General features: G+C 43.0%; 1 protein-coding gene across 1 annotated transcript in view; it reads left to right on the top strand.

Moving 5' to 3' along the window:
- SDRB (short-chain dehydrogenase-reductase B) overlaps positions 1 to 27,342 on the top strand; it is a 254,582-nt gene that overhangs the window by 148,757 nt on the left and 78,483 nt on the right. The window contains exons 3-4 of the mRNA XM_089379830.1: positions 3,738 to 3,907; positions 4,058 to 4,280. Coding sequence (XP_089235956.1) covers positions 3,738 to 3,907; positions 4,058 to 4,280 — 393 coding nt within the window. The remainder of the gene's footprint in view (positions 1 to 3,737; positions 3,908 to 4,057; positions 4,281 to 27,342) is intronic.

Here is a 27,342-nt window from a genome sequence, read left to right as displayed (position 1 = left end):
AATACTCCTCACTGAGTATCGCCCTGATCGTCCGGCATCGGTCCCTGTGTTGATGCTAAGCCTGTTGCCCAACATCCTCTGCACTGTTGCATCATGTACCGCTACCCATGGCCTTGCCGTTGCCACTGCTGCATTTGTATGACTGCTCCCTTTACATCCGTGCTGTTGCCTATGGCCCTGCCACTGCCACTGCTACATCTGCCATGCATCCCCTCTCATCATGCTGCCCATAGTACTGCCACTGCTAACTGTTGCACTGCAACTCAGTTACTGAGAAGTAAGTAACTGATCCTCCCAAATCTGACATCTCTGTTAGGCTAGAGACACCCTCGATGCTGAAACTCCCTCTGTCGCTGACAAGTGCTCCCTCTCTGACCTCTGCGCTGCTGCAACAACTCTATGCATCTCGCACTGTTGCCTCACGCTGTCCTGGGAATCTTGCATTGTAGCTCCCCCTGTCGCTCCATCCGCATCCATCTCTACTAACATCCGCCAGTACTGCTACTCCTCTTCGAAGCTCCCGTAGCAAGGTATAATCCAAGAGGTTGGGTACCTCAAGGATCCTGCCCCTCATTGCCTATAGTTCGTCTGACTACAGCTTGATGTCTCCCCACTTCCGCTCAAGTAGCATGTGAGAACTCATGGCACAGTCATCATCTGTCTCCACTTCCTTCTCCACCCTTGCCGGCGCTGCCTTGGTCTCGAAAGTCTCTTCTTTTCTCTTCTTCCTCGGACACTGGCTCGCATGGTGACCCAGTTCCCCACAGTTGAAGCATTTGACCTTGGAGAGGTCCTTCTTCTTTCGTTTCTCCTGCTTTCCCGCAGATGCTAGGGCAGCATCCTCCTCTTCCTCCTTCTTGATTCTGATCCCCTTGCCGTTGTTTCCTGCCTTGCTTAGCTTTCTGATCTCTTCTTGGCAAAGAGCCATCCACATTTCCTCCCAATCTGAAAGGGTCGCCCTGCCCAGTATGCTCTAAAACACCTCACAGTCTTCTGAGACTGCGTTCAGGGCTGTTCTCACCATCAATTCTTGATTTGGTGTGGCCCCTATGGAAGTCAGATGATCCTGGATCTCCTTCAATCGACTGAGGAAGGTGTTGATCTGTTCTCCTTCTGCATCTAGTATGACTGCAACTGATTTTCTAGTAGCATCTTCCTTTGCATGGAAGTATGTTGATACAACTTCTTTAGGGCCTCCCACATCTCATTTGCTGTATTCTTCTCGACAATGTGTGGTACTACATGGTCCTTGACCCCGTCAAGGATGATGCTCTTGGCCCTCGCCATTGCATCCTCGTATTTATCGTTATTAGCCGGGTTAACTGGGACCGCTATTGTCCTCAAGGCGAAGTGCTTGAGACAGTCCCTGTCTAGAACGGATAAGATTCTGGCCTTCCAGACTACGAAGTTTGAGGCTCCGTCCAGTCTGTCCTGGTCTCTTACCCCGTTCATTGCCATCTCGTTGCTCCTCTACTTCCCTTCTGGAAGTTCTCGGTGTGACTCCCTCTGAGCCTTGATTTCCCTCCTGGAAACCCCTCTGCCAATGTCGAGATGCCCCCACTCCGATCCTTAGTGCAGCTGCACTACTGATCCGGATTTCTTGGCTAGAAATCCTCGGTAGCAACTCCCTCCTCCTTGGTCTTGCCCTGTTAGGTACTGTTCTGACTACAGTACCCCACCAACTTCACTCTGCAACTTACCCACAACCTCCTAAGCCCCAGCAAACTGAAGGTTAGAGCTTCTAGGCTCTGCACAATCCCGACACTAGCAAAATCCGCACCTCCTGCCCATGAGCGTCAATCCTTCTTGACTGAGAAAGATGACCGGGCACTGCGTAGGTCGAGTCTGCTGCCCTTTGCCACTACGCTGATCCTCTTCCTGGCTCAAACTTGATGACGCAGGCACTGCGTCACCCCTTGCTGTTTCTCTGTTAAGAACAACTTCTGTCACTCGAGACAATTGTTTTTTGCTGCTCCTGCTCTGCTCGGTTGATGTCCCCAGTTCTCCTGTGATCTGCAACCACCTCTGATACCATGTTGGAATTTCTAAGTCTAACTGTTATAAACCCTTCATGTACTTTGATTTATTTCTACCTACTTGTTCTGATTAATTAACAAGTTATTTACCATGTAAATATTGAAAATAAATACAAGTAGATGCTCAACACATTATAGATCATCAACTGAAGGAAACAAAACAAGCACACAAGTGAAACCGTTGTTTTTGGACCAATGTCCCCGAAAAAAACCCAATGTGGGAAAACCAGTGCAGCTATCTGAGGGTTTTAATTATTAAGCAGTTTTAGAATACAATCTGGGTGCCAAAACTAGCTCACCCAATAGAGAATAATCTTAGCAGTAGTACCTCTCAATCGGAGACAGATGTTCCGGATGAAACCTCGGATAAACACTCCGATAGCTCCCAGCTCCAATCTGCCCCATGAAAACTCCAACATTAACCTCTAGGGACTGCATCAGCCCTTTCTGGCCCAGCGTCTGCCCAACGTCACCCTCTGGAGGTACTACGTCAGCCCTTAGAGCCTCTGTGTCACCCACGCTGGCTCTTTGAGGCATTGCGCATCTCCTGGCTGGCTCTATGTGAGTCTTGGCTGGCTCTTCATGAGCCCTGGTTGGCTCTGCGTAAACCTCTGGCTGGCTCCGCGTCTCTCTCTCCCGACTTCTGTGCTGATCCTCCTGGTATTATCTCTGCCTCTTTGCTTCTGTATTCACTGCCCCTCAGCTACAACTTTGATCACTCTTTTGACTTCCTCAGCAAACCCTGCCCCAGAAATTCGAAGTCTTGATCAACTCGATGTATTCTCCAAGTGACCCTCCAGCCTCCTCTTATACTTTTTTCGTTGACAATTCAATGGCTGAGATTAAGTCCCTGATCAACGGTTAAGATTAACTCTGGCTTGATCCATGACTTTTGGACCCTTCTAACACAATTTTATATTAATTCATATTAATATTTTATTTTCCATAAGTTTAGACTTAGGGACTCCATTAAAAATATTATTTATTTTAATATCTTCGACACTGTTTAGAATCTGCCCAAACCATTTCTGGGTAGTGGAGATCTCATGTGATTTAGCCTCTCCACCAATTTTCGTGGCTAGAGCACATCCGATGCCATCCCAAATCAACATTGGATCCCTTCTCCAATGTGCCTTGACATCTTGTATTTTGTATTGCACATGGCTTCAGTTTTTAGCACTTATCATGTGGTTGTACCTTTTCCTATAGGTTTGTTTAGATAGATTTTAAGATCTTTATCCTTATCTGCTTTTGATAGAGTTATTATAGGCGTCGCTTTGCACTCCCTATGTAACCACAGTAGTTGTATCTCTTTTTAGTCCAATTGACCTACTATTGTGGTTATTTGTTGAACATCAATAAATTTATATTATCTCAGCCATTTTATATGTGTTTCACATATGAGGTTGTGTCAATGAGTTTGTAGTTAACCTAATAGATGTTGATTTTTCCAAGTTTTTTCTTTTGTCTTGCTTTCATCCAGATATTCTTGTGTGTGCTCTTACTGTTTCCCTGGGTGTGAAGATATATGAGGACCTCAATGTACTTTCCACATTCCTGTGGGGGTGGGAAAGCAGTGATTTTAGGAAACATCAAAGTCATTAAAATATCTGGGAAGGAATTTTAACATGAAATTATTGCTGAAGCTATATGGCTGCTCTCAGTTTAATCCAGTTTCTAACTGATATTATGTCATTGCAGTATTGGATATTGACTCTGTTGGCACATTTACAATGTGCAATGCTGCATTGCAATATTTAAAGAAAGGTGGACCTGGAAAGTCTCCTTCAGAAGCTGGTGTTATTTTGAACATAAGTGCGACATTGCATTATACAGCAGGATGGTATCAAATTCATGTCTCTGCAGCCAAGGTTTGTATGTAAAAATTCCTTGTATTATGATCTCCTCCTACTATATTACCATTTCAAGAAATGTAACTGTTTTGGTATAGACATTAGGGTAAAATTACTTCAATGACTTGAAACCTAAAGGTATATCACAGACTTTTGTTATGTTTCCAGGCAGCTGTTGATAGTATCACAAGGTCTTTGGCATTGGAGTGGGGAACGGATTATGATATACGAGTGAATAGTATTGCACCTGGGCCTATCGCAGATACTCCAGGAATGGACAAACTTGCACCCGAGGAAATAGAAAATGATCCTCGATTTAAGCAACCTCTTTATAGGATGGGAGAAAAGTGGGATATTGCCATGGCAGCTGTTTATTTGGCATCAGATGCTGGTTTGTTTCTGATGAACCCTTTTACTTATGACCACTTTCTAGAATGACATCTTTCACTTTTCTTCTCTCACACTTTATATTGGGTGTTTGTTGTGTTCGTGTACAAGCTATATGTCATCGGTGAATCATTTACTTTATATATTGTTTGATCATTTAGTATTCTATTTTTCAAAGGTGGATTGTCATTCTCTTATTTGCATATGCACAGCAGCGCAAATTCAGATAGTAGATAACTAAATTGCTTTTGAGAATGCACAATGCTGACTAAATTGCTTTTTAGAATGCACAAGGCTATGATTTCCTTCAAGATCCCACAAAAAGTGAGGGAGAATGACAAGCTTATATTTATGAATGGAACTTTATCTTCCACTTTCTGCAAATGATATCTTTCCCTCTCCTCTTTACCATTTCTGTTGAATGCATATTTGATTTCTATGCATATACAATATCTGAGGTGCTGGTCTTTCACGTTGTATAATCTTTGACAATTACATTATTGTGCAATTATTTCAAAGGCAGTCTTTCCTAAACTCATTTAGTTATTCACGGCAGCACAGTTTTAATAGTTAGATTACATTTTGAGTGAGAATTGAGAAGGCTATAGTGTCCTTTAAGGCTCCCATAAAATTAGTAAGGGAGAATAACAAACATAATGTTGGAAGAATTGGCTTTCAATTCCATTGTTTGGAAACTTAGTGCATACGTAAAATCAGAATACCATTGAGATCAGGAAAGCGGAAATAAGATAAGAAGAGATGATGATGATGATAATAATAATAATCTAATTTTAAGGTCATGGCCTGTTGACACCTAATCCGAAACGGATGAGGTGAAGCTGGACAGTCATCTAGAAGATGAACTGATCCGTTTTGTATATGTATAAATAATAATTGTCTAAATGAATAAAATCACCAGTTGTTTCTTGCGCTCAATAATTTCTGGAGTTAACCTGGCCTGACATGGTATCAGAGCACAGGTCCCAGAAATAACTCCTGCCTCTGCCAGGTTTCTGCTGCCTCATGAAACCTCTGTCCTGAGACTGCGTGCTTCTGGCGGTGTTCTGAGCGCCTCTGACAAAATATGGTGCGGTGAGCGTGGAATGCGCTGTTGAATGTAAGTATGCGTTGATGCGTTTTTGCTGTCATAACCATGACTGCGTTTTTGGTGAAAATGCAACTGCGTTTTTTTGAAAAATGATATTGGAGTTTGTAATGAAGACTGCGTTTTTTTGTAAAATGGTGACTGCGTTTTTGTATCAAAGCCATGCCATCTTCATGACTGCGCTGTATTGATGTAATGGTCACTGCGTTTTGGTAAATGAAGACTGCGTTTTTTAATGGTAACTGCGTTTTGTAATGGTGGCTGCGTTCTTATTTTAATAAAGACTGTGTTTTTTGGTTGCCGTTGTTTCGGAGTTCGCATCCCACAACGAGATATCCGGAAGTGTTTGAGGACCAAACACTGCTCCCGTTTGCATTGGAGATGACAAGGTTTCCGTCATCGGTGAGGTTGAGAGTGGGATTCTCTGTCACGAGATCATTCCAGTTAGCTGGAGACTGCGTCCTCTTGGTATCCCCTTGTCCAGAATATCCCATGGAAATTCCCACGGCGTATGCATTACCTGTGGTGTTATAGAGATCATTCCGGTTAGCTGGAGACTGCGCCATCTTGGTATCCCCTTGTCCAGAATATCCCATGGAAATTCCCACGGCGTATGCATTGCCTGCGGTGTTATAGAAGAGCAACTCGAAGAGACCATTCCTTGATGCCATTGGCATGGTCTTCCATATCACCACCACCTCTCAGCTTTCCTGAGTTTTTTAAAAAGAGAAGGTTTCACTCCCACCGCCAGCTGCTTGCAGAAACTCACGTGTACAGAAAGCTTAATTAAATACTTTATGTGTTGTTTTAGGGGCATAGTCACCATTAAAGTATGTAGACTTGTTTGAAGAGAAGTGCAGTGTATTTGCGCAGTTGGTTTATGCATATTTGTGGCCTTTTGAGAACTTTTCTTTTTTCTCAAGGCATGGTTCTCTTGATGAATTGAAGTCGCTCTGTAATCTGTGAGTCCCTTAAGTTTGAGAATGCCAAGAGATGATTTTAATGGCGGTTCTGGTATAAAGTTGTGCTGTTGATTTTTCAAATGATGGCAGTTTTGAGTATTGAATAGTAAGCAGTTTTCAAAGCAGTCAGAGTGTTTATATCAGTGAGAGTGTTTTTATATCAAAGCATCTGTAGTATTGCATGATATATATTGAAGTGATCCATGAGATTTTTTATATAAGAAATGCTGATATGCTGATGCAAATGTTAGTGCATAAGGCTGTGGCATAAGATTTTTTTTTCCAGCAGAAGTCTTTTATCAACAGAATGCATTCAATCATTTCTATGGTCGGAATAGTTCTCACTGGCAAGGAGAACTATTCTGAATGGTCTCGGATGGTAAAACACACCCTTATCTACAATGAGCTGTGGAAAGGAGTGTGTGTCGGAGAAGAAGACAAAGACCCTGTGCAGCCCACATCAGACAAAGAACTCGCCATTTGGGAAAACAAGAACAACAAAGCCTTTGCATTGATCGCAGCATCTGTAAATGAGGAAGTAAGTCGTCATATTTCATCCTATTCCACTGCCTTTGAAGCTTTACAAAAGCTGAAAGAACTCTATGATACACATTCTGCACTTGAAGTTGTTCAGCTCATGATTAAACTCTTCACTCTTGAACTGAAAAATAATGATCCTCTTACTCTTGCATCTGAAATAAAGTCTATAGTGCATGATATTAAATCCACTAAGGTTGAGCTGGATATCTCTCTTATTGCCTTTCTCAAAGCACTCTATCCTAGCTACTCTAACTATCTTGAGTCTTTACAAGCAAATGGAAATCTTAAAGATATAACCTTTGACACTCTTGTGAAAAAGTTTGCTGAAAGAGAGAAAGCCTTTGGAAAGAAAACAGTCCCTGAATCTTCTGAAGAGACTGTTTGCCTTGCTCATAAAGAAAAGCATCCTGCTCAAGATTCTACAAGAGGAAGAGGTGGACGAAGAGGAAGAGGAAGATACTTCAGAGGCAGGGGGGGCAGACATCCTCAAGCAGAAAAGGCAGATCTGCATTGCATTCGCTGCAAACGAAATGGATCACATGATGCTTCTACATTCAAGCTACCATGGGGCAAAGTTGAGCAGAGAAGAAATCAGCAGAAAGGTAAAACTGATGACACAGACAAAGGTAAAGCACCTGAATCCGCTCACTATATTGAGGCACAATGTAACATTGGAGTAAATGAAGATTTGTTTAATGCTTCACTTGCTTCTTCGAAAAATGACTGGTTGCTTGATTCAGGAGCAACCTGTCATATGACTCATAGGAAAGATTTCTTTGAAGATTTCACTGACAATGTTGATGGAGCAGTATACTTTGCAGATCAGTCAAAAATCAAGCCATCAGGGCTTGGCACAATCAGGCTTAAACTGCCTGGTCTTCCAGACTTTCTTCTGGATCATGTTCTATATCTCCCACAGCTCAAGAGAAACTTGCTGTCCCTGGTCCACATCCGCCAGCAAGGTCACTCCATTCACATGTTTGATGGCAAGCTTGAGGTAAGAAAGGCATCTGACCACTCACTTGTCATGAGGGGTATAGAAGAAGAAAGACTCCTTAAACTGCAAGGAACCTCTGCTCATGCACAACATTTCTCATATATTTCTCATCATGAAGAAGGTGCACTTCCATCAAGTTTATTATGGCATGCTAGATTTGGACATTTAAACTATGATAGTCTCCGCTTGTTGAAGAAAAATGGTGTTGCTGGTTTGCCTACAATTCCTAGAAAACATAAACAATGTGATGCTTGCATTCTAGGAAAGCATAGCAAACAATCTTTTCATGATTCACATTCAAGAGCACATAGGAAGCTTGAACTTATTCATTCAGATTTATGTGGTCCAATGCCTGTTCCTTCTGCAAATGGAAATAAATATATCATGACATTTATTGATGATTACACCAGAATGTGTTGGGTTTATTTTTTGAAGAACAAATCTGATGCTTTTCAAACATTCAAGAATTTTCATAAATGGATTGAAAATGATGCACAATCTCATATTGGGTCTATTCGCACTGATAATGGAAAAGAATATACATCAAATGAATTTGAACACTATCTTCGCCAACATGGGATTAAACATCAAACACCTGTGCCTTATAATCCTCAACAGAATGGTGTAGCTGAAAGAATGAACAGAACAATTTTGAATATGGTACGATCCATGCTTTTCTTCAAAAATGTAAAGACAATGTTTTGGGCTGATGCTGTTCTATGTGCTGCATATATAAAGAATAGATGTCCATCTAGTGCTATAAGAAACAAGACTCCTTATGAATTGTGGTATGGACATGTTCCTTCGGTAAAACATCTCAGGATATTTGGTTCCACCTGTTATGCTTTAATACCAAAGGTACATAGAAACAAACTTGGTGCTAGAAGTCGTAAGTGTATCTTCCTGGGGTATTCAAACACATCTAAAGCATACCGCCTTTATGATGAAGTAAATAAAAAGTTTGTTTTATCTAGAGATGTCATTTTTCTTGAATCATCCAAGTCTGACAGTGTTGTTGAGCGGCAACTTGATCGCTTGGATAGATTCACAAAACCGAAATCATTCCAAGAGTTTGATAATCAGATTCCACATCTTGAAGGGGGGATTCCTATACTAGATCAACATGTGGAATCTCCTTCTGAAGAACAATCTCCCCTGCATGACACTCCAACAACGGATGATGCTTTAAGTGATGTAATTGATAGAATTGGGAGACTCAATCTTGATTCAGTCCCAACTCAATCAACAGAACAACCTGGACCATCTCAGAAAGGTCCCCCAAAGTGGCTGACAAAGACACTTGAAAGTGTTCATCCTGATGAAATTGGAAAAACAGGAACCAGAAATTCAAACCGACAAGATGGAGGTGATGTAGATAACTCTAATTCACCTGTTGATATGGATGTTACTTATGATTGTGAATTGAACTTGTCTACAGATTTTGAACCAACTTCCTTCAAAGAAGCTGCTTCTCATGATAAATGGAAAGAAGCGATGCAGAAGGAGTATGATGCCCTCATAAAGAATGGCACTTGGAAGCTGGTTGATCCTCCATTTGGAACCAAACCAATTGGCTGCAAGTGGGTCTACAAGAACAAGTACAAAGCTGATGGCTCACTTGACAAGCACAAAGCTAGGCTTGTGGCAAAAGGTTTTGCACAGAAGGAAGGGGTCGATTATGAGGAAACTTTTGCTCCCACAGCAAAATGGGCCACCATCCGGACACTCTTTGCACTAGCTGCTCAGAACGGTTGGAAAGTCCATCAAATGGATGTAAAAACTGCATTCTTGAATGGAGATCTAAAAGAGAATGTTTTTATGTCCCAGCCTGAAGGATTTGCTGTGAAAGGACATGAAAACAAAGTATGCAAACTTGTGGAGTCCTTGTATGGCCTCAAACAAGCACCACGAGCCTGGTATGAAAAACTAACTGAGCATCTTCTGAAACTCAACTTCAATCATTTTGATCTTGATGATGCAACTTTATTTGTCAAGAAAGTTGGCAAAACAGTTGTATATCTTGTGGTATATGTAGATGATCTTTTAATGACAGGGAACAATGAAAGCTATATTGCATCCATAAAGAAAGAATTAGGAAAATTTTTTGAAATGACTGATTTGGGCTATGTTCATTACTATCTTGGCATTGAAGTAACCCAACACCCAAAGTCCATATTTCTTTCTCAAAAGAAATACATTGGAGATTTGTTAAACAGATTTGGCATGACAGAGTGCAATCCCCTTTCTACTCCAATGGAACAAAACTTGAAGCTCACATCTATTGAAGGAAAGGAATTTGAGGATGCAACAAAGTATAGACAGCTTGTAGGAAGTCTCATCTACCTCACTACTACCAGACCAGACATTTCATTTGCTGTTGGAATCCTCTCCAGGTTTATGCAAAAGCCTTGTGAGGGACATTGGTCTGCTGCAAAAAGAGTTCTAAGGTACTTGAAGGGAACTCAAGACCTTGGAATCAAGTATACACAGGTGGACGACTTCAACTTGATTGGATACTCTGATTCAGACTTCGATGGAGACAAAGAAACTGGGGTATCTACTTCAGGATATGCTATGAGTCTTGGATCGGGAGCTGTCTCCTGGAGATCACGCAAACAATCAGTACCAGCAGATTCCACAACAGACGCAGAATATGTGGCAGCAGCTGAAGCAACGAAAGAAATTGTGTGGCTCAGGAAAATTCTTGAAGATTTGCAGGTAAAACAAATACAATCAACTCCACTCATGATTGATAACACCTCTGCAATAAAGTTGGCCAAGAACCCAAAGTTCCATGATCGTACTAAGCACATCAATACTAAATATCATCTGATCCGACATCATGTTGAGGCCAAAACAATCCATCTCCGTCATTGTTCCACAAACGAGCAAATTGCAGACATCTTCACCAAAGCGCTTGGAAGAGAAAAGCTTGAAAGATTCAGAACGATGCTTGGACTCACCAACATCCCTTCAGATTAAGGGGGGGAATGTTGACACCTAATCCGAAACGGATGAGGTGAAGCTGGACAGTCATCTAGAAGATGAACTGATCCGTTTTGTATATGTATAAATAATAATTGTCTAAATGAATAAAATCACCGGTTGTTTCTTGCGCTCAATAATTTCTGGAGTTAACCTGGCCTGACATGGCCAAGCCAAACACCAAATTGGTGTATGAGACCCTCTTGTTTGTGAGGCAAGGGACTCCTCTTGCACAACTATTTGATTGCTAAAGTCTACGGAGGTGTACATACTTTACCCCCTTGTGGATTTGAAACTTGTGACCTCATAGGAGGAAACACGTGTTCTTAACCATTAGTCCTGTTACTCACCAAAAATGGGTGACCCCTAGGAGACATTTTTCTCCTCGTTTGGTAGCTAGCCAGCCAACAACCCCATGAGAGTCAGCATATAACACTTTGCCAGAGTTCTCCTGTAATGTACCAACGCCAGAAACATACAATATTGTTTCAACAATTTTTAAAACTTTTTGTTGATGTCTTTTAGCAAACAATTTGTGCACAGACTTTTGTCAAACAATTCGCAGACAATCAGAAACACTTGTAACAGCAGCGAATATAAGAAACAAATAATGATTCTATTAACTTCCTTGAGGGGATTACAATATTCACTATGAGATTGAAGAACCTGGCACAGCTTCAGCAACTCAATTCCAATCTCCAAAATTTTAATGCTCCCTTCAATAATAACCCTGAATCCTCAGCTCCCACGAACTGTAGATAAACTCAGCACCAGGAATAATGCATAGGTGGGTTTGGCCTGTCTATAGACTGAATAACTGACTGTCAAATAGTTCTGGAAGTCGGCCTACCAAGGATAATGTTGGTCTCTGTAGCGAAAGCCTCCACAAAGAGATGAGTCTCAGTCTTCAGATGATAGGAATGGATGCAGCCTTATTACTCCAGCAATGCAACCAAACTCGGCCCCCTTTTTTTATAATGTTTGGTTCAGACACTGAGATGATGCTCTGCAAGTGAATGAGACTCTCGTCCTAGGATAAGGAGAGCTTTGATCCCCAAATGATAACTGGCTTCGACCTCCCCAAATAATCTGCTATTTGATCTCTGAAGGAAGGTCTCCTAAATACTGATAGCAAGAGGCTCTCGGCCTGTCAAACCAAATACAGTTAAGCTCAGAAATATAGGCTCTCGGCATGCCAAACAAGTGATGGTTACACCCAGAAGTTCGAGGACTTCAGCTTGCCAAACAATTGATGATTATGCTCAGAGATTCAGGGATTCTTGGCCTGCCAAGCTGATAGTGATCATGCCCAGGAATGCAATGGATCTGGCCTGCAAAATAATTAAATCTGTGGCAGAACCTAGCAGCTCGATTTCTTGGGTAATCTGATAGCAATTTGGCCATCTCATAAGGAAATGTCACAGCCACAATTTTGTTGAGAAATCTAGGGCATAAGGAATTAAAGATTTCTCTGCTTGATAATTGCTTGTGATATACTTTTACCTTTTAGCTTATAGTCTTCTCTTTGTTATATTATTATTGTGTTCTTTTCATCAAGACAATTACCAATATGCACAATAGAAGACAAGTGACACAGTATGTAGGCTTGTTAGACAAGGCCAAAACCTCTCACCTCTTGAGGGGAAAACCCAATCAGAAATTCTTCTTATAGATCTTCAATTGACGAATACCAAGACCATGACAAAGACCCTTGACTCTAGTATCCTCCCAAGAACCTTGTCACTACCCTTGATGTTCTACCTCTTCCCTGTCTCGACTTCCTTCTTGATCTCGAACTTCTTTCGTCGGCTTTCTAGAGAAACTCGGTCTCCGTCCTTCACACTGCGTCTTCTCGGCTTCCCTTAGAGAATCTCGGTCTCTAGGTTCTCATTGGCCTCCTCTAGAGAATCTCGGTCTCTATCTCGATCTCTATCTCGGTCACCCAGAGAATCTTGGTCTCTTAGGTTTACCCTAGATCAGAAACCCTAGTTTCCTTAATTGAGACCTATATTGCTTCTCTTCGGCTTCCAATAGGTTCTTCCTTCTATCTTCTTGTGATGTCTTCGTTCCTTCTTCCTTTGCATGTTGGAGAGAATACATAACCCAAGACAAACTTCAGAAGAAGCCTTCCTTTGCTGATCCCAGAAGAATCCTTCCTTCGCTATACCCAGAAGAATCCTTCCTTCGCTATACCTAGAAGAATCCTTCCTATCCCTTCTTCGCACTTCTCTTCACTGTATTGCTTGTCGAGTTGCTTGCCTCTAAGTGAGGCCGAGTGTGGCTACTTATACACATCTTCTCATCTCCCTTAGGCCGACATGATCTCAAGTAGGGAAGCCGACTTCTTCTAGCAAGTTCTTTCTTCGTTGTAGGCCGACTTGAAGATGATAAGTGACAAGGTCTTGGAGGATACTTTACATAGACAAGTTTGACCTTTTACAAAGTGTAACATGACTTAATTACATGACAATGACTCTATCATTTTATGACTAGATGACAAATAATTCCTAAAGACTCTCAATGGGAGTCTTGACTCAAAAATATAAAATCTCTTGCTCATGAAACCCATGAAGCAAGAAATACAATAATTTTATTTTTGTTCTTTACATCTCATTGCATAAAATCATAATTACATGTCATTATGAAGATCGAACCTAGTTACACTTTTCAAGAAATTTGATAATAGTTGTTGCACTCAAATTGTCAAAGTTCCAAGGAAGCAGAAGTACCAACTTTTTCAACAAGGATCGAAACACATATCAATAGTCCATGTGTCATGGTTATCCCATTCTGCAAGTTGTATAATGTAAATGATCTTACTAAAACCTTGAGTCTATGTAACAACCTAGGTAAGCCTATAATTTGATGACGAATTCCATCCTAGGAGGTTTTTTAACCTCGTTGATTACATGTGTTTCTAGACAAGGCTAATTGTTGATTTGGGGTAGCATCAGATGTGCTCTAGCGACGAAAATTGGTGGAGAGGTTAGGGCACATGAGATCTCCAATACCCAGAAAGGGTTTGGGCAGATTCTAAACAGTTTGGGAGATATTAAAATAATTAATATTTTTAATGGAGTCCCTATTAATGTGAATTAATATAAAACTGTGTTAGAATGGTCCAAAAGACATGGATCAAGCCAGATCTAATCTTAGCTGTCGATTAGGGACTTAATCTCCGCTGTTGATTTGTCAACGAGAAAAAGTATAAGAGGAGGCTTGAGGGTCACTTGGAGAACACACCAGAGTCATTAGTGATTCTATTCTCTAGAGCAGGGTTTGCTAAGAGAGATAGAATTAGTGATCAGTGGCAGTGAGGGGCAGTGAGTATGAGGCAGAGAGGCAGGGACAGTGTCGAGAGACCAGCACAGAAGCAGAGAGAGGCAGATGCAGAGCCAGAGGGAGCCACGTAGAGGCAGCAGAGACTGCGCAGAGCCAGAAGGGTCCGCGTCATCCATGCAAAGGCTGCAAGAGTGATGCAAAGAGACAGAGAGGCTGCGTAGAGCCTCAGTAGGCTGACGCAGAGGCTAGCAGGGTTGACGTTGAGCTTCAGATTGTGTCGAAGAGGGATTTTGTGGAGCAGGCTTTCCGAATACCTATTTCCGAAGAGAGGTATTTCTGCCAAATTTTTATCTCTATTGGGTTAGCCAGTTTTGCACCCAGTGTACTCAGAAAAGAACTGCTTAATAATAAAACCCTCAGATAGCTGCACTGGTTTTCCAGCATTGGGTTTTTCCGGGGACATTAGTCCAAAAATAACGGTGTCATTTGTGTTCTTGTTTCTGTTTCCTTCAATTGATGATCTGTAATGTGTTAAGCATACACTTGTATTTATTTTTAGTATTTACATGGTAAATATCTTGTTAATTAACAGAACAAGTAGGTAGGAATAAATCAGTAAAGTGCATGGAGGGTTTCTAACTGTTAGACTTAGAAACTCCAACATGGTATCAGAGCGTGGTTGCAGATCACAGGAGAACTGAGGACATCAGCAGAGTAGAGCAGCAACAACAGAAAACAGTTGTCCCGAGTGACAAAAGTTGTTCCGATCACAGGAGAACTGAGGACATCAGCAGAGTAGAGCAGCAACAACAGAAAATAGTTGTCTTGATTGACAAAAGTTGTTCCTAGCAGCAAAGCAACGAGGAAGGGGTGACGCAGTGCCTGCATCATCAAGTTTGAGCCAAGAAGAGGTTGCGTAGAGGTTGAAGGAGGCAAAGATAGGCTCACGCAGAGGCCAAGAGGGCTGACGCAGTTGGCTGAGGGAGCTAGTTTGCTGGTGTCGAGACTGCGCAGAGCCTAGGAGCTCTCACCTTCAGGTTGCTGGGGTTTAGGAGGCTGTGGGTAAGTTGCAGAGTTGATCCAGGTGGATGTTGGTGGCCACCCACCTATCCCACTTGGACCCCCACAACTGTCTCTTTCAGTTATTCAGTTTCCGTAATTGTAGTACAATTTACTATTTTTAGCAGTTTTCAGGTCCTGAACTTCCGGAGCTGTTTTGAGGCCTTAAACGATGTTTTTTGGGAAATCTGGGAGCAACATTGGTCCATGGATTGATGTTGCTCTTCCCAAAGTTGTAGTGCTCGGATAGATCTGTCTAACGAGCAATTGTACGCGTCAAACGAAGATCAGGTGCCAAAGTTACAACCCCAGGAAGTTGATGTACCAACTTACCCAAAACAGGGCCCACAATTTGGCATTTCATCTTTTAGGTTTAGGTTTTGGGATGTCAAGGGTTTTCCATTGTTTCTCAACAATAAATAGGCCTTCGAGCCTCATTGTAACAGAGTTCAGAGGCATGTAGCCGCCACATCTCTTCTCGGAGATAAGCTACCATTGCCCTAATTGGTTTATTTCCATTTCTGTTTGTAAGCATATTTCAATATTTTACATTAATGAAATGAAGTATTATTTCCGCTGCATCTCTGTGTTTATGGTTATCTCTATAATTTGTTGTGTTTTTGTTTAAATTTGGATCAGTGCTATCAGAGTGGTCTGCTTTTTTCTCTGTTTTTCTTTGTATGTCCCCAACGAGGTCGGAATATAAGGAGTTAGGGCTTGAACTGGTCGAACCTTTGCAAGACCAGCCTCACAAATCTCGATGGCCTCCCATGGCGGATGAAAAGAAAGACAAGGGGGCAAGAGGTCCTATCAAAATCTTGCTTGAAGAAGCCCTCGAGTGACAAAAGAACGCGATGATGACAACTTTGCCCAGATCCTTCAATGGCTACCCAAAGGCGATGCATCGACTTCCAACAGCTACTCTGGAAATGCCAGACCCTTTAAGGTACAAGTTAATTTTGAAATTCCCATCTTCGAGGGTCAAATAGACGCAGATGTCGTAGATAATTGGTTAAATCTGCTAGATGGGTATTTTTCTGTTCATGAATTTTCGAGTCGGGAAAAGATTGTTTTCGCTCTTCTCAAATCAACCCCCCACGTCAAAAACTGGTGGGAAACCTACTGCGAGCAGAAGGATGAAAGTACGGGCTCACTATTTTCAGCCGCACCCACTTGGAATTCATTTCGGGATGCCATCAGGAGTAGTATTACCCTGTCAAAAGCTACGAAGACAAATACATCAAGTGGACCACGCTGCGGTAGGGAAGGGACCAAGATGTGCCAGAGTTCACAAACATTTTTCATACCCTTCCCACACAGTTGGGTATCAAAGATTCTGAGCTGCATTTGGTACTCAAATACCGCGGCTGCCTACACAGGTACATCCAAGAAGAGATGGAGTCCTTGAACATCTCGCTTGGCACGACGTACCAATACGCTGTCAAAATCGAGCAGAAGTTCAAACAGAAGAAGCGAGACTTTGGATCTGCAAATCCGAAGACTAAAGGACAAAGCCAAGGCGGGGTGGCCCAAGACAACCCGTCAAAGCCGCAAGAAAAGAACAACACCACGAAGTCGAAGAAGGACACAGGAAAGTGGTGTGAGTTCCATAAGAGCCCCACTCACAGCACAAGTGAGTGTCGGACCAAGCAGTCGCTGGTGGCCGAGTTGAAGGCTTCAGAATCAGATGCATGTTCCGACTGTGAGTCAGAACCTGACAAGGGGAATGGCAAAGGGAAGCAGATCATTGATTCAGAGCCCAGTGCCACTTTTACCACCGCCAAGATCTAGAAGAATGAGCCCGAAGATCCAGAGAAGGGGGAGTGTCTTTTCCACTCACAGAGGTTGGTGAAGGGTTCGCCGCTGCAATTCATTATTGATAGTGGGAGCCAAAAAAACCTCATTTCAGCAGAGATCGTGAAGCGGTTGGGCCTACTGACTACACCACACCCACAGCCGTACAATATCGGGTGGCTTCACCAAGTACGAGATCTCCGAGTTCGCCAGCAGTGTTGCGTTCCTTACAGCATCAAACCCTTCACAGACGAGGTATTGTGTGATGTTACCTCTCTGGATGTTTGTGATGTACTATTAGGCTAGCCATACTTGTGGAGGCGACATGCTGTGTATGAGTCAAGGCCTCGTGCTGTCATTATTTCTTTGTGTAATTCATTATACAGGATACCGGAGGTAGCCCCACCTACCGCCACCTCTTTGATCACTGCCAAGAAAGGCAGCAAGCTCATCTCCCAGACTAGGAAATTCATTTTCTATTTGGTTCGCTCCCAAAGTAAGGGGAAGATCGTCACCACATCCATGACCCCTGTGAAGGGTTCCTCCATGCAGCAGCAGTAGCAAAGGGATACGGTCATGATAGAACACAGGAACAACTTCTCCTCACCCACAGGGGTACCACACAAGCTTCAGGTGGGCAACAAAGTCTGGTTGCATCTGCAGAAAGAACGCCTTACAAGAGCCCATCAGAAGCTCCGACCATGCCGACATGGTCCTTACACCATTACCGAAGCTGTGGGAAATAATGCTTTGGAGTACAACATTCCTCCATTCTTTCGCCTGCACCAAGTGTTCAATGTGTATCACCCTCACCCTCAACCATGCTTCTCACCATTACTGGACACATCCGAGATTGTAGAACAGCTCACTAGGGACCAAGTTCAGCAAATGGAGGAACTCAATGCAATGGGGACCATTGCTTCCTAAGGGGGGAGGAATGATCTAGGTGGATGTTGGTGGCCACCCACCTATCCCACTTGGACCCCCACAACTCTCTTTCAGTTTTTCAGTTTCCGTAATTGTAGCACAATTTACTATTTTTAACAGTTTTTCGGGTCCTGAACTTCCAGAGCCGTTTTGAGGCCCTAAACGACGTTTTTGGGAAATCTGGGAGCAACATGGGTCTGTGGACCGATGTTGCTCTTCCCAAAGTTGTAGTGCTCGGATAGATCTTTCTAACGAGTTATTGTACGCGTCAAACGAAGATCGGGTGCCAAAGTTACGACCCCCGGAAGTTGATGTACCAACTTACCCAAAACGGGGCCCACAATTTGGCGTTTCATCTTCTAGGGTTAGGTTTTGGGATGTTGAGGGTTTTCCATTGTTTGTCAACAACAAATAGGCCTTCGAGCCTCATTGTAACAGAGTTCAAAGGCATGTAGCCGCCACATCTCTTCTCAGAGATAAACTACCATTGCCCTAGCTGGTTTATTTCCATTTCTATTTGTAAGCATATTTCAGTGTTTTACATTAATGAAATGAAGTATTATTTCCACTGCATCTCTGTGTTTATGGTTATCTCTATAATTTGTTGTGTTCCTATTTAAATCCGGATCAAGAGTGGAGCTGGTGGGGTACTGTAGTCAGAATAGTACCTAACAGGGCAAGGCCAAGGAGGAGGGAGTTGCTACCGAGGGTTTCTAGCTGAGAAATCCGAATTAGTGGTGCAGTTGCACAGACGATCAGAGTAGGGGGCATCTCGACATCGACAAAAGGGTTTCTAGGAGGGAAATCAAAGCTCAGAGGGAGTCGCATTGAGAACTTCCAAGAGGGAAGTAGAAGAGAAGCCTACACAGAGTAAGAGACCAGGACAGACTAGACGGAGCCTTAATTTTCGCAGTCTAGAAGGCCAAAATCTTATTCGTACTTGACATAAATCGTGTCAAGCACTTCGCCTTGAGGACGATAGCGATCCCAATTGACCCAGCTGATAACAAGAAGTACGAGGAGGCAATGGCAAGGGCCAAGAGCATCATCCTTGACGGGGTCAAGGACCATGTAGTACCACACGTTGCCGAGAAGGAAACGACAAATGAGATGTGGGAGGACCTAAAGAAATTGTACCAGCATACTTGTTAAAATTGGCAACTAGGGCAAAACTTCATGTGGGTCATCTTATTCATGGCTGATAATATTTTTATTAGATTCCTCTCGTCGAGAGGTGTAGGATTGATATAAAGATCATCCGATTCCGATAACTATTCATGGAGATATGAATTTATTTTGATTATGGAATTATTATCAAGCCGACCTACAACTCATGTAGGCTCAGAAGCCCAACAGTCGCATCTATTCACCCACCAACATTGTGTATAAATATAAGAGGAATTTTCCTCATTTGGACTCACTCATCTCATCACATCTCTCTCTCTCTACTGCGCAGATATGAGTCTCTTCTCTACTGTGCTGAAATGGGCCTCTCTCTCTCACACATGTGAAGCCGGAAGCTGTTGAATTTGAAGTTGCAACTGCAGAAGTAAAGATTGACTTGCGTGGCCTAGAAGATCTCCTCTTTGGAACTGCACTGTAGGTTCATCTGAACCTCTTTTGAAATCCGCAACTTTTGGTGGTGGAATGAAGTCAATCCGACGAACGGTTTGCAAGATATCGACTGCCCTAGTTTGAAGCCGGAAACTGCTGAAACTAAAGCTGCAACTGCAGAAGTAAAGATTGACTTGCGTGGCCTAGAAGATCTCCTCATTTGAACTGCACTGTAGGTTCATCTGAACCTCCTCTGGAAGCCGAAACTTTTGGTGGTGGAATGAAGTCAATTCGACTGTCGGTTTGTGAGATATGGTCTGCCCTAGTTTGATAATGAAGCCGCTAATGCTGATGCTACTGATCTAGGCTTTGCTACTGCTGATATGAATAAGATTTATTGTACTATTTCTCTCTGCTGAATTATTGAAGATAAAAGTAGATTTGATCAAAGGGTTTCCCCACACATTGTGGGGTTTGTCCCTGGCTAGCCGCCACATCTTGTGTCTCTTGTCTTGGCTTGTTTTCTATCGATCGTTTAATGTTCTATCTGCACTTTACTTTACGTACATGTGATTGCTAATCGGTGGAATATAATAAAAAAAAGAAGTAAACTGTTATAAGCATAGAACATACCATAACTTAACATGGTATCGGAGCTGAGGTGAAGACAAAGCCTGAGCAAGAGCAAGAGCAATCATTGAAGAGAAGATTGGCAAGGCTATCCTAAAAGAACTATGGGGTCCTCAACACTCTTTCCTGCCGAAGACAAGCTCTGTGAGAAAGCTGACTATCACGGATGAAAGATGTCTATCGATCTAACCCTTGAAGATCAAGGAGTGCTGGACCAAGTAAGAGGCAATATTGTTGAGCCTTCATCAAATGGATCTGCTGCTGCCTGGAACAAATGGAAAAATGGAGAAGTCAAAACAAAGAAGATCATCCGGGACTCTATCGACAAGTGCTTGGTGGCCTACATCTCTGATCTAGACACCTCCAAGGAAATCTACAACAGACTGGTGAGTTTATTTAAAGTTAATGATGCAAATCAAGTTTTGTTTCTTAGAAATAAGTTAAGGGAAATCAAGAAGGGTAAAGATGAAAGTATGCAAGCATACTTTTTAAGAATCACCGAGATCAAGAACGATCTCCTATCTATTGGGGAAACTATTACTGACAGAGAAATGGCACTCACAATGGGAAAACTATGGATGAGATCATGGACATAAAGGGCAACATGAGATCATGGACATATAGGATAGCATGATGATGATGCACACTAGTTTGAGCAGCATTATGATGGATAAAATCATGGACATGCACAGCATGATGATAGTCATGATTAGAGAAGCATGGTATAGTATGCAGTGGTGCAACTCGAAATCCCTCTAATGACAATCAAAGGAATGACAAATTCAACAGCAAAGGTAAGAGGAGAGCTAGGAATCAAGGAAGAGAACAAGCATTCAAGAAGGCTAGAAATTCTAGGATGTATTAAATGCACCTGACCTCAAAAGGAACCTAGTGTCCATCTTGGCAATGGAAGACAGAGGCTACAAGGTAACCTTCAGCAATGGCAAGGTATGTATATGGAAAAATAATGTTAAAGATGCCTTTACTCTTGGGTTTAGTGTTGATTAGGTCGATGGAAGTCCGCTAGGTGTCATGTCTTGTGACACAACTCTTCAGTCCGAACTTTGGCATTGGAGGTTTGCCCACCTTCATTATAAAGCTATACTCGATGTAAGACAAATGGTAACAGGGATGCCCGAATTCCAAGTAGAGAAAGAAGGTGTATGTCCGGGATGTGCTGAAGGAAAGCTCGAAAAGGGACCATTCCCCTCAAGCCAAAGAAAGACCTCTGATATATTACAGTTGGTTCACTTAGGCACATCTGAGGCTAGCATTAAGAGGGAGACTACTACACCACATACTCCTGAGCAGAATGGTGTGGTGGGAAGGAAGAACCACACGATGATGGAAGCTGTCCGGGCCATGCTACATGATCAAAGACTTCCAAAGTTTCTATGGGCTGAAGCTGCAAACATTGCCGTATATGTACAAAATCGATGCCCTCATCAAGCATTGGGTTCCAAGACTCCTGAAGAAAAATTCATCGATAAGAAACCTGATGTTTCTCATTTTAAAATATTTGGAAGCCCTGTATACTTTCATGTGCCGAAAGAGAAAAGAAATAAATTGGGAGCATCTGGAAAGAAGGGAATTTTCGTGGGCTATGGTGAAAATACTAAAGGCTATAGAATCTATGTAGCCGGTCAAAGGGAAGTCATAATTAGTCATGATGTCACCTTTGACGAAGATATGGCTCTCAGCAAGGTGATCAATCTTCCGACTTTGAGCTCTCAAGAAGCCGACACCAGGGAACCGAAAGAAAAGGATGATGAATCAATGCTTGATGTAGAAGAACCCATGGATCCGATTGATCCTCCTTCATATGAGCCTTCCTCTTCTAGAAAGAGGCCTTCATGGCTTAAGGGGTTACTTGATGATGCTGAAGGACATGCTGAACCCTGAGGAACCTTCCATCAAAGTAAGAAACTTAATAGGTATCAAGGATACCTGACCATCATGAGCACGATCATACAAAATGAGCTTTCGTCATTCTCAGATGCCGTCAAGCATCAAGTATGAAAGGATGCTATGACCGAAGAATATGAGTCTATCATAAAGAATGATGTTTGGGAAGTAGTTCCCAGGCCCCAGGACAAGACTGTTGTTACTTCCAAATGGCTTTACAAGATAAAGCATGCAGCAGATGGAAGCACGGAAAAGTATAAGGCTCGTTTTGTTGCTCGAGGTTTCTCCCAAAAGGAAGGTATAGACTATGATGAGATATTTGCACCTGTTGCCAGATATACGACCATCCGCTCGATCATAGTCCTTGCCGCTTCACAAGGATGGAACCTACATCAGATGGATGTCAAGACTGCGTTCTTGCATGGCTCGATCAAAGAAGAGGTCTACGTGGAGCAACCCGAAGGATTTGAGATTTATGATCGAAAATCTCATGTATGCAGGTTGAAGAAAGCTCTCTATGGGCTGAAGCAAGCACCCCGAGCATGGTACGAGAGGATCGATAACTACTTGATGAAGCTGGGATTCACTAGGAGTGAAGCCGATCCTAACCTTTACTTTAAGGTTGAAGATGACAAGCCTCTCATACCGATATTGTATGTGGATGACCTCTTTCTAACAGGTGCAAACTCTCTCATTCACAAATGTAAGAAGGAGATGGCTTCTGAATTTGAAATGAAGGACCAAGGACTTGAAGTGTGGCAGAAGCCAAGGGAAATTTTCCTATCTCAAGGAAAATATGTGGTAAATATATTGGAAAGATTCGGTATGATGGACTGCAAGCCAGTGACTACCTCGAGGATCTTAACTTTTAGAAGTTATATGGTAGTGATGTCGGACCAGACTTGGGAAATGCCTCTGAGTTTCAAAAAACTCATTCGCATTGATGTTCTTGGTGAACCTCCGTCCGAACATATGTTTTGCAGTTAACATTGTGAGCTCATATTTGGTTGAGCCTCACTGGATTGATGCCAGGAATCTTCTGAGATGTCTTCAGGACACAATCTCTCATGGATTAAGATACACTGCCGGAGATGTGAGACTACTTGGATATACTGATGTTGATTGGGCAGGCAGTGTGGTGGACCGTAAGAGCACTTCCGGGTGCTGTTTCACCTTGGGATCTGCTTCGATATCCTGGATAAGCAGGAAGCAGAAGTCAGTGGCTTTGAGCACCGCCGAAGCAGGATATATTGTTGCTAGCATAACCTCGTGTGAGGTAGTCTGGTTGCGAAAGCTCTTCAGTAAGCTGTTTGGATTTACATTGGATACCACTGTGATTCTCTATAACAACCAGAGGTGGGATTCGATTATTGAGGAATCCCGTATTCGTCGATTGCTCCAGCAGATAGACATCATCTTGGATATGGTAAGTTGATGAGCAAGGAGGCTCCATCGCATTAAGATGATGTACAGGTTGATACACCTTGTCAAAGCCCCGAGGAAAGATCTAATCTGTGATTTTCCCAAACGACTTGGAGTCGGTAAGAAACCCTTGTACAAGGGTCCTGCATGTTGCATACATTGAGCTCTGGGAGCTCTGAGGGCTTGCGGTTATTACTGGAGCAACATACGACCACAGGTTGACTCACCCTCCCTTGGTGGTGCACACTAGAACAAGATGATTTGCTCTCTTGTGGGACAAGATGATTCGCTCTCTTGTGGAACAGGATGATTCGCTCTCCTGTGTAGCAGGATGATTAGTTCTCCTGTGAGGCCTGGATTGATGTGTTCTCCATGGCGATTGTAGCAGGATTGATGTGTTCTCCTGTGAGGCCTGGATTGATGTGTTCTCCATGGCGGCCTGGATTGATGTGTTCTCCATGGCAATTGTAGCAGGATTGATGTGTTCTCCCGTGAGGCCTGGATTGATGTGTTCTCCATGGCAATTGTAGCAGGATTGATGTGTTCTCCTGTGAGGACAGGATTGATTAGTTCTCCTGTCGAGGCATCCTACCCATGCAGTCTGGGACTCATGGGAAGTACCTCTCATCTGATCAATGAGCAGGGAAATGAATTTAGGGACCATAGTAGTACCGATGGATGCATCGTTGTAACTACCGTACTCCCTACGCTAGGATGACCTCCATTGATCTGGGATCAATGATACTGGTCTGGGACCAGTGGTAGGAGTTGTACCATACTATGACGCTGACTTTGGGTCAGTGGAGACTGGTCTGGGATCAGTGGTACATACTCTGAGACTGACTTTGAGTCAGTGGAGGATGATATTGGTCTGGGACCATTGGAGTTGTACTCACTATGACGCTGACTTTGGGTTGGTTGAGACTGGTCTGGGACCAGTGGTACATACTCTGAGACTGACTTTGAGTCAGTATGATACATCCTCGATCATTTCTTCTTCTTCATAATTCGGACAAAAGCAGAGTAGAACAGAACAATGCAAGAGCAGAGCAGAACAGAACAAAACAGTACAGATCAGTGCAGGGCAGAACAAGACAAAGCAGAACAGGCAGAGCAGAGCAGGGCAAGGGTCAGGCTGTACAGGGCAGTGCATTTGATGGATGAATAGTAATGACTGATAGACAGATTGCAGATGAAGTTATCCATGGTTGAGAGGGAGTGTTAAAATTGGCAACCAGGGCAAAACTTCATGTGGGTCATCTTATTCATGGCTGATAATATTTTTATTAGATTCCTCTCTTCGAGAGGTGTAGGATTGATATAAAGATCATCCGATTCCGATAACTATTCATGGAGATATGAATTTATTTTGATTATGGAATTATTATCAAGCCAACCTACAACTCATGTAGGCTCAGAAGCCCAACAGTCGCATCTATTCATCCACCAACATTGTGTATAAATATAAGAGGAATTTTCCTCATTTGGACTCACTCATCTCATCACATCTCTCTCTCTCTACTGCGCAGATATGAGTCTCTTCTCTACTGCGCTGAAATGGGTCTCTCTCTCTCACACATGTGAAGCCGGAAGCTGTTGAATTTGAAGTTGCAACTGCAGAAGTAAAGATTGACTTGCGTGGCCTAGAAGATCTCCTCTTTGGAACTGCACTATAGGTTCATCTGAACCTCCTTTGAAATCCGCAACTTTTGGTGGTGGAATGAAGTCAATCCGACGAACGGTTTGCAAGATATCGACTGCCCTAGTTTGAAGCCAGAAACTGCTGAAACTAAAGCTGCAACTGCAGAAGTAAAGATTGACTTGCGTGGCCTAGAAGATCTCCTCATCTGAACTACACTGTAGGTTCATCTGAACCTCCTCTGGAAGCCGAAACTTTTGGTGGTGGAATGAAGTCAATCCGATTGTCGGTTTGTGAGATATGGTCTGCCCTAGTTTGATAATGAAGCCGCTAATGCTGATGCTACTGATCTAGGGTTTGCTACTGCTGATATGAATAAGATTTATTGTACTATTTCTCTCTGCTGAATTATTGAAGATAAAAGAAGATTTGATCAAAGGGTTTCCCCACACATTGTGGGGTTTGTCCCTGGCTAGCCGCCACAGCTTGTGTCTCTTGTCTTGGCTTGTTTTCTGTCGATCATTTAATGTTCTATCTGCACTTTACTTTACGTACATGTGATTGCTAATCGGTGGAATATAATAAGAAAAAGAAGTAAACTGTTATAAGCATAGAACATACCATAACTTAACAATACTACTGTGCAGAGAAGGATGTTACTAGAAAATTAGTTGCGATCATACCAGATGAAGAAGGGAGAACCGATCGACACCTTCCTCGGTCGATTGAATGAGATCCAGGATCAGCTGACTTCCATAGGGGCCACGCCGGATTAGGAATTGATGGTGAGAACAACCCTGAACACAGTCTCAAAAGACTGGGAGGTATTTGTCCAGAGTATATTGGGCAGAGTGACCCTTTCACATTGGTAGGAAATGTGGGCGGCTCTTCGCCAAGAAGAGATTAGAAGGTTAAGCAGGGCGGGAAGCAGCGGCAAGGGGATCAGAGTCAAGGAGGAGGAGGAGGATGTTGTCCTAGCATCTGAGGGAAAGCAAGAGAAATGGAAGAAGAAAGACCTCTCTAAGATTAAATGCTTCCACTGTGGGAAGCTTGGTCATTATGTGACCCAATGTCCAAGGAAGAAGAACAAGGGAGAGGTCTTCGAGACTAAGGCAGCGCCAACAAGGGCAGAGAAGGAAGTGGAGACAGACGATGACTGTGCCATGAGTGCATACATGCCACTTGAGCTGAAGTGGGGAGACATCGGGCTGTAGTCAGATGGACTACAGGTGATAAGGGGCAGGATCCTCGAGGTACCCAGCTTGTTGGATTAGACCATGCTACGAGAGCCCCAAAGAGGAGTAGCAGGACTGGTAGATGTGGGTAGAGACGAAAGTGGATGAAACAATAGAGAGAGATACTGTGCAAAATTCTTAGGACAACGTGAAACTAGCAGGATGCAACAGTGCGAGAGGCACGAGAGTGTCGCACCAGTGCAGGATGGCACAGAGGTGTGCAACGGTGCGACATGTAGGGAGTTGTTGCAGCAGCGCAGAGGTGAGAGAGGGAGCACTTGTTAGCAGCAGAGGGTGCTTCAGCATCAGGATTACTCTAGCTTGACAGAGAGGTCAGGGTTGGGAGATCAGTTACTTACTTCTCAGTAACTGAGTTGCAGTGGTAGTTCTATGTGCAGCACAATGCAGCATGATGAGAGGGTTTGCAGTGTAGATGTAGCAGTGGCAGTGGCAGGGCCATGGGCAGCAACACGCATGCAGAGGGAGTTGCAGTACGGATGCAATAGTGGTAGTGGCAGGGCCATGGATAGCAGTACAGGATGCAACAGTGCAGAGGATGTTGGGCAGCAAGCCTAGCATCAGCACAGGGACTGATGTTGGATGATCAGGGTGATACTCAGTGAAGAGTAATACTAGACCACAGTGCTCGCTAAGAGGGAGTGTTGATTTGGGGTAGCATCGGATGTGCTCTAGCCACGAAAATTGGTGGAGAGGTTAGGGCACATGAGATCTTCAATACCCAGAAAGGGTTTGGGCAGATTCTAAACAGTTTGGGAGATATTAAAATAATTAATATTTTTAATGGAGTCCATAAGTCTAAACTTAGGGAAATTAAAATATTAATGTGAATTAATATAAAACTGTGTTAGAATGGTCCAAAAGACATGGATCAAGCCAGATCTAATCTTAGCCGTCGATTAGGGACTTAATCTTGGCCGTTGATTTGTCAACAAGAAAAAGTATAAGAGGAGGTTTGAGGGTCACTTGGAGAACACACCAGAGTGATTAGTCATTGTATTCTCTAGAGTGG

The sequence above is a fragment of the Pinus tabuliformis genome, chromosome J (assembly GCF_031772625.1).
Source record: "Pinus tabuliformis cultivar Carrire ecotype Pingquan chromosome J, CPIR1, whole genome shotgun sequence".
Taxonomy (NCBI): Eukaryota; Viridiplantae; Streptophyta; class Pinopsida; order Pinales; family Pinaceae; genus Pinus; species Pinus tabuliformis.
This window is presented reverse-complemented; position numbering and strand designations above follow the sequence as displayed.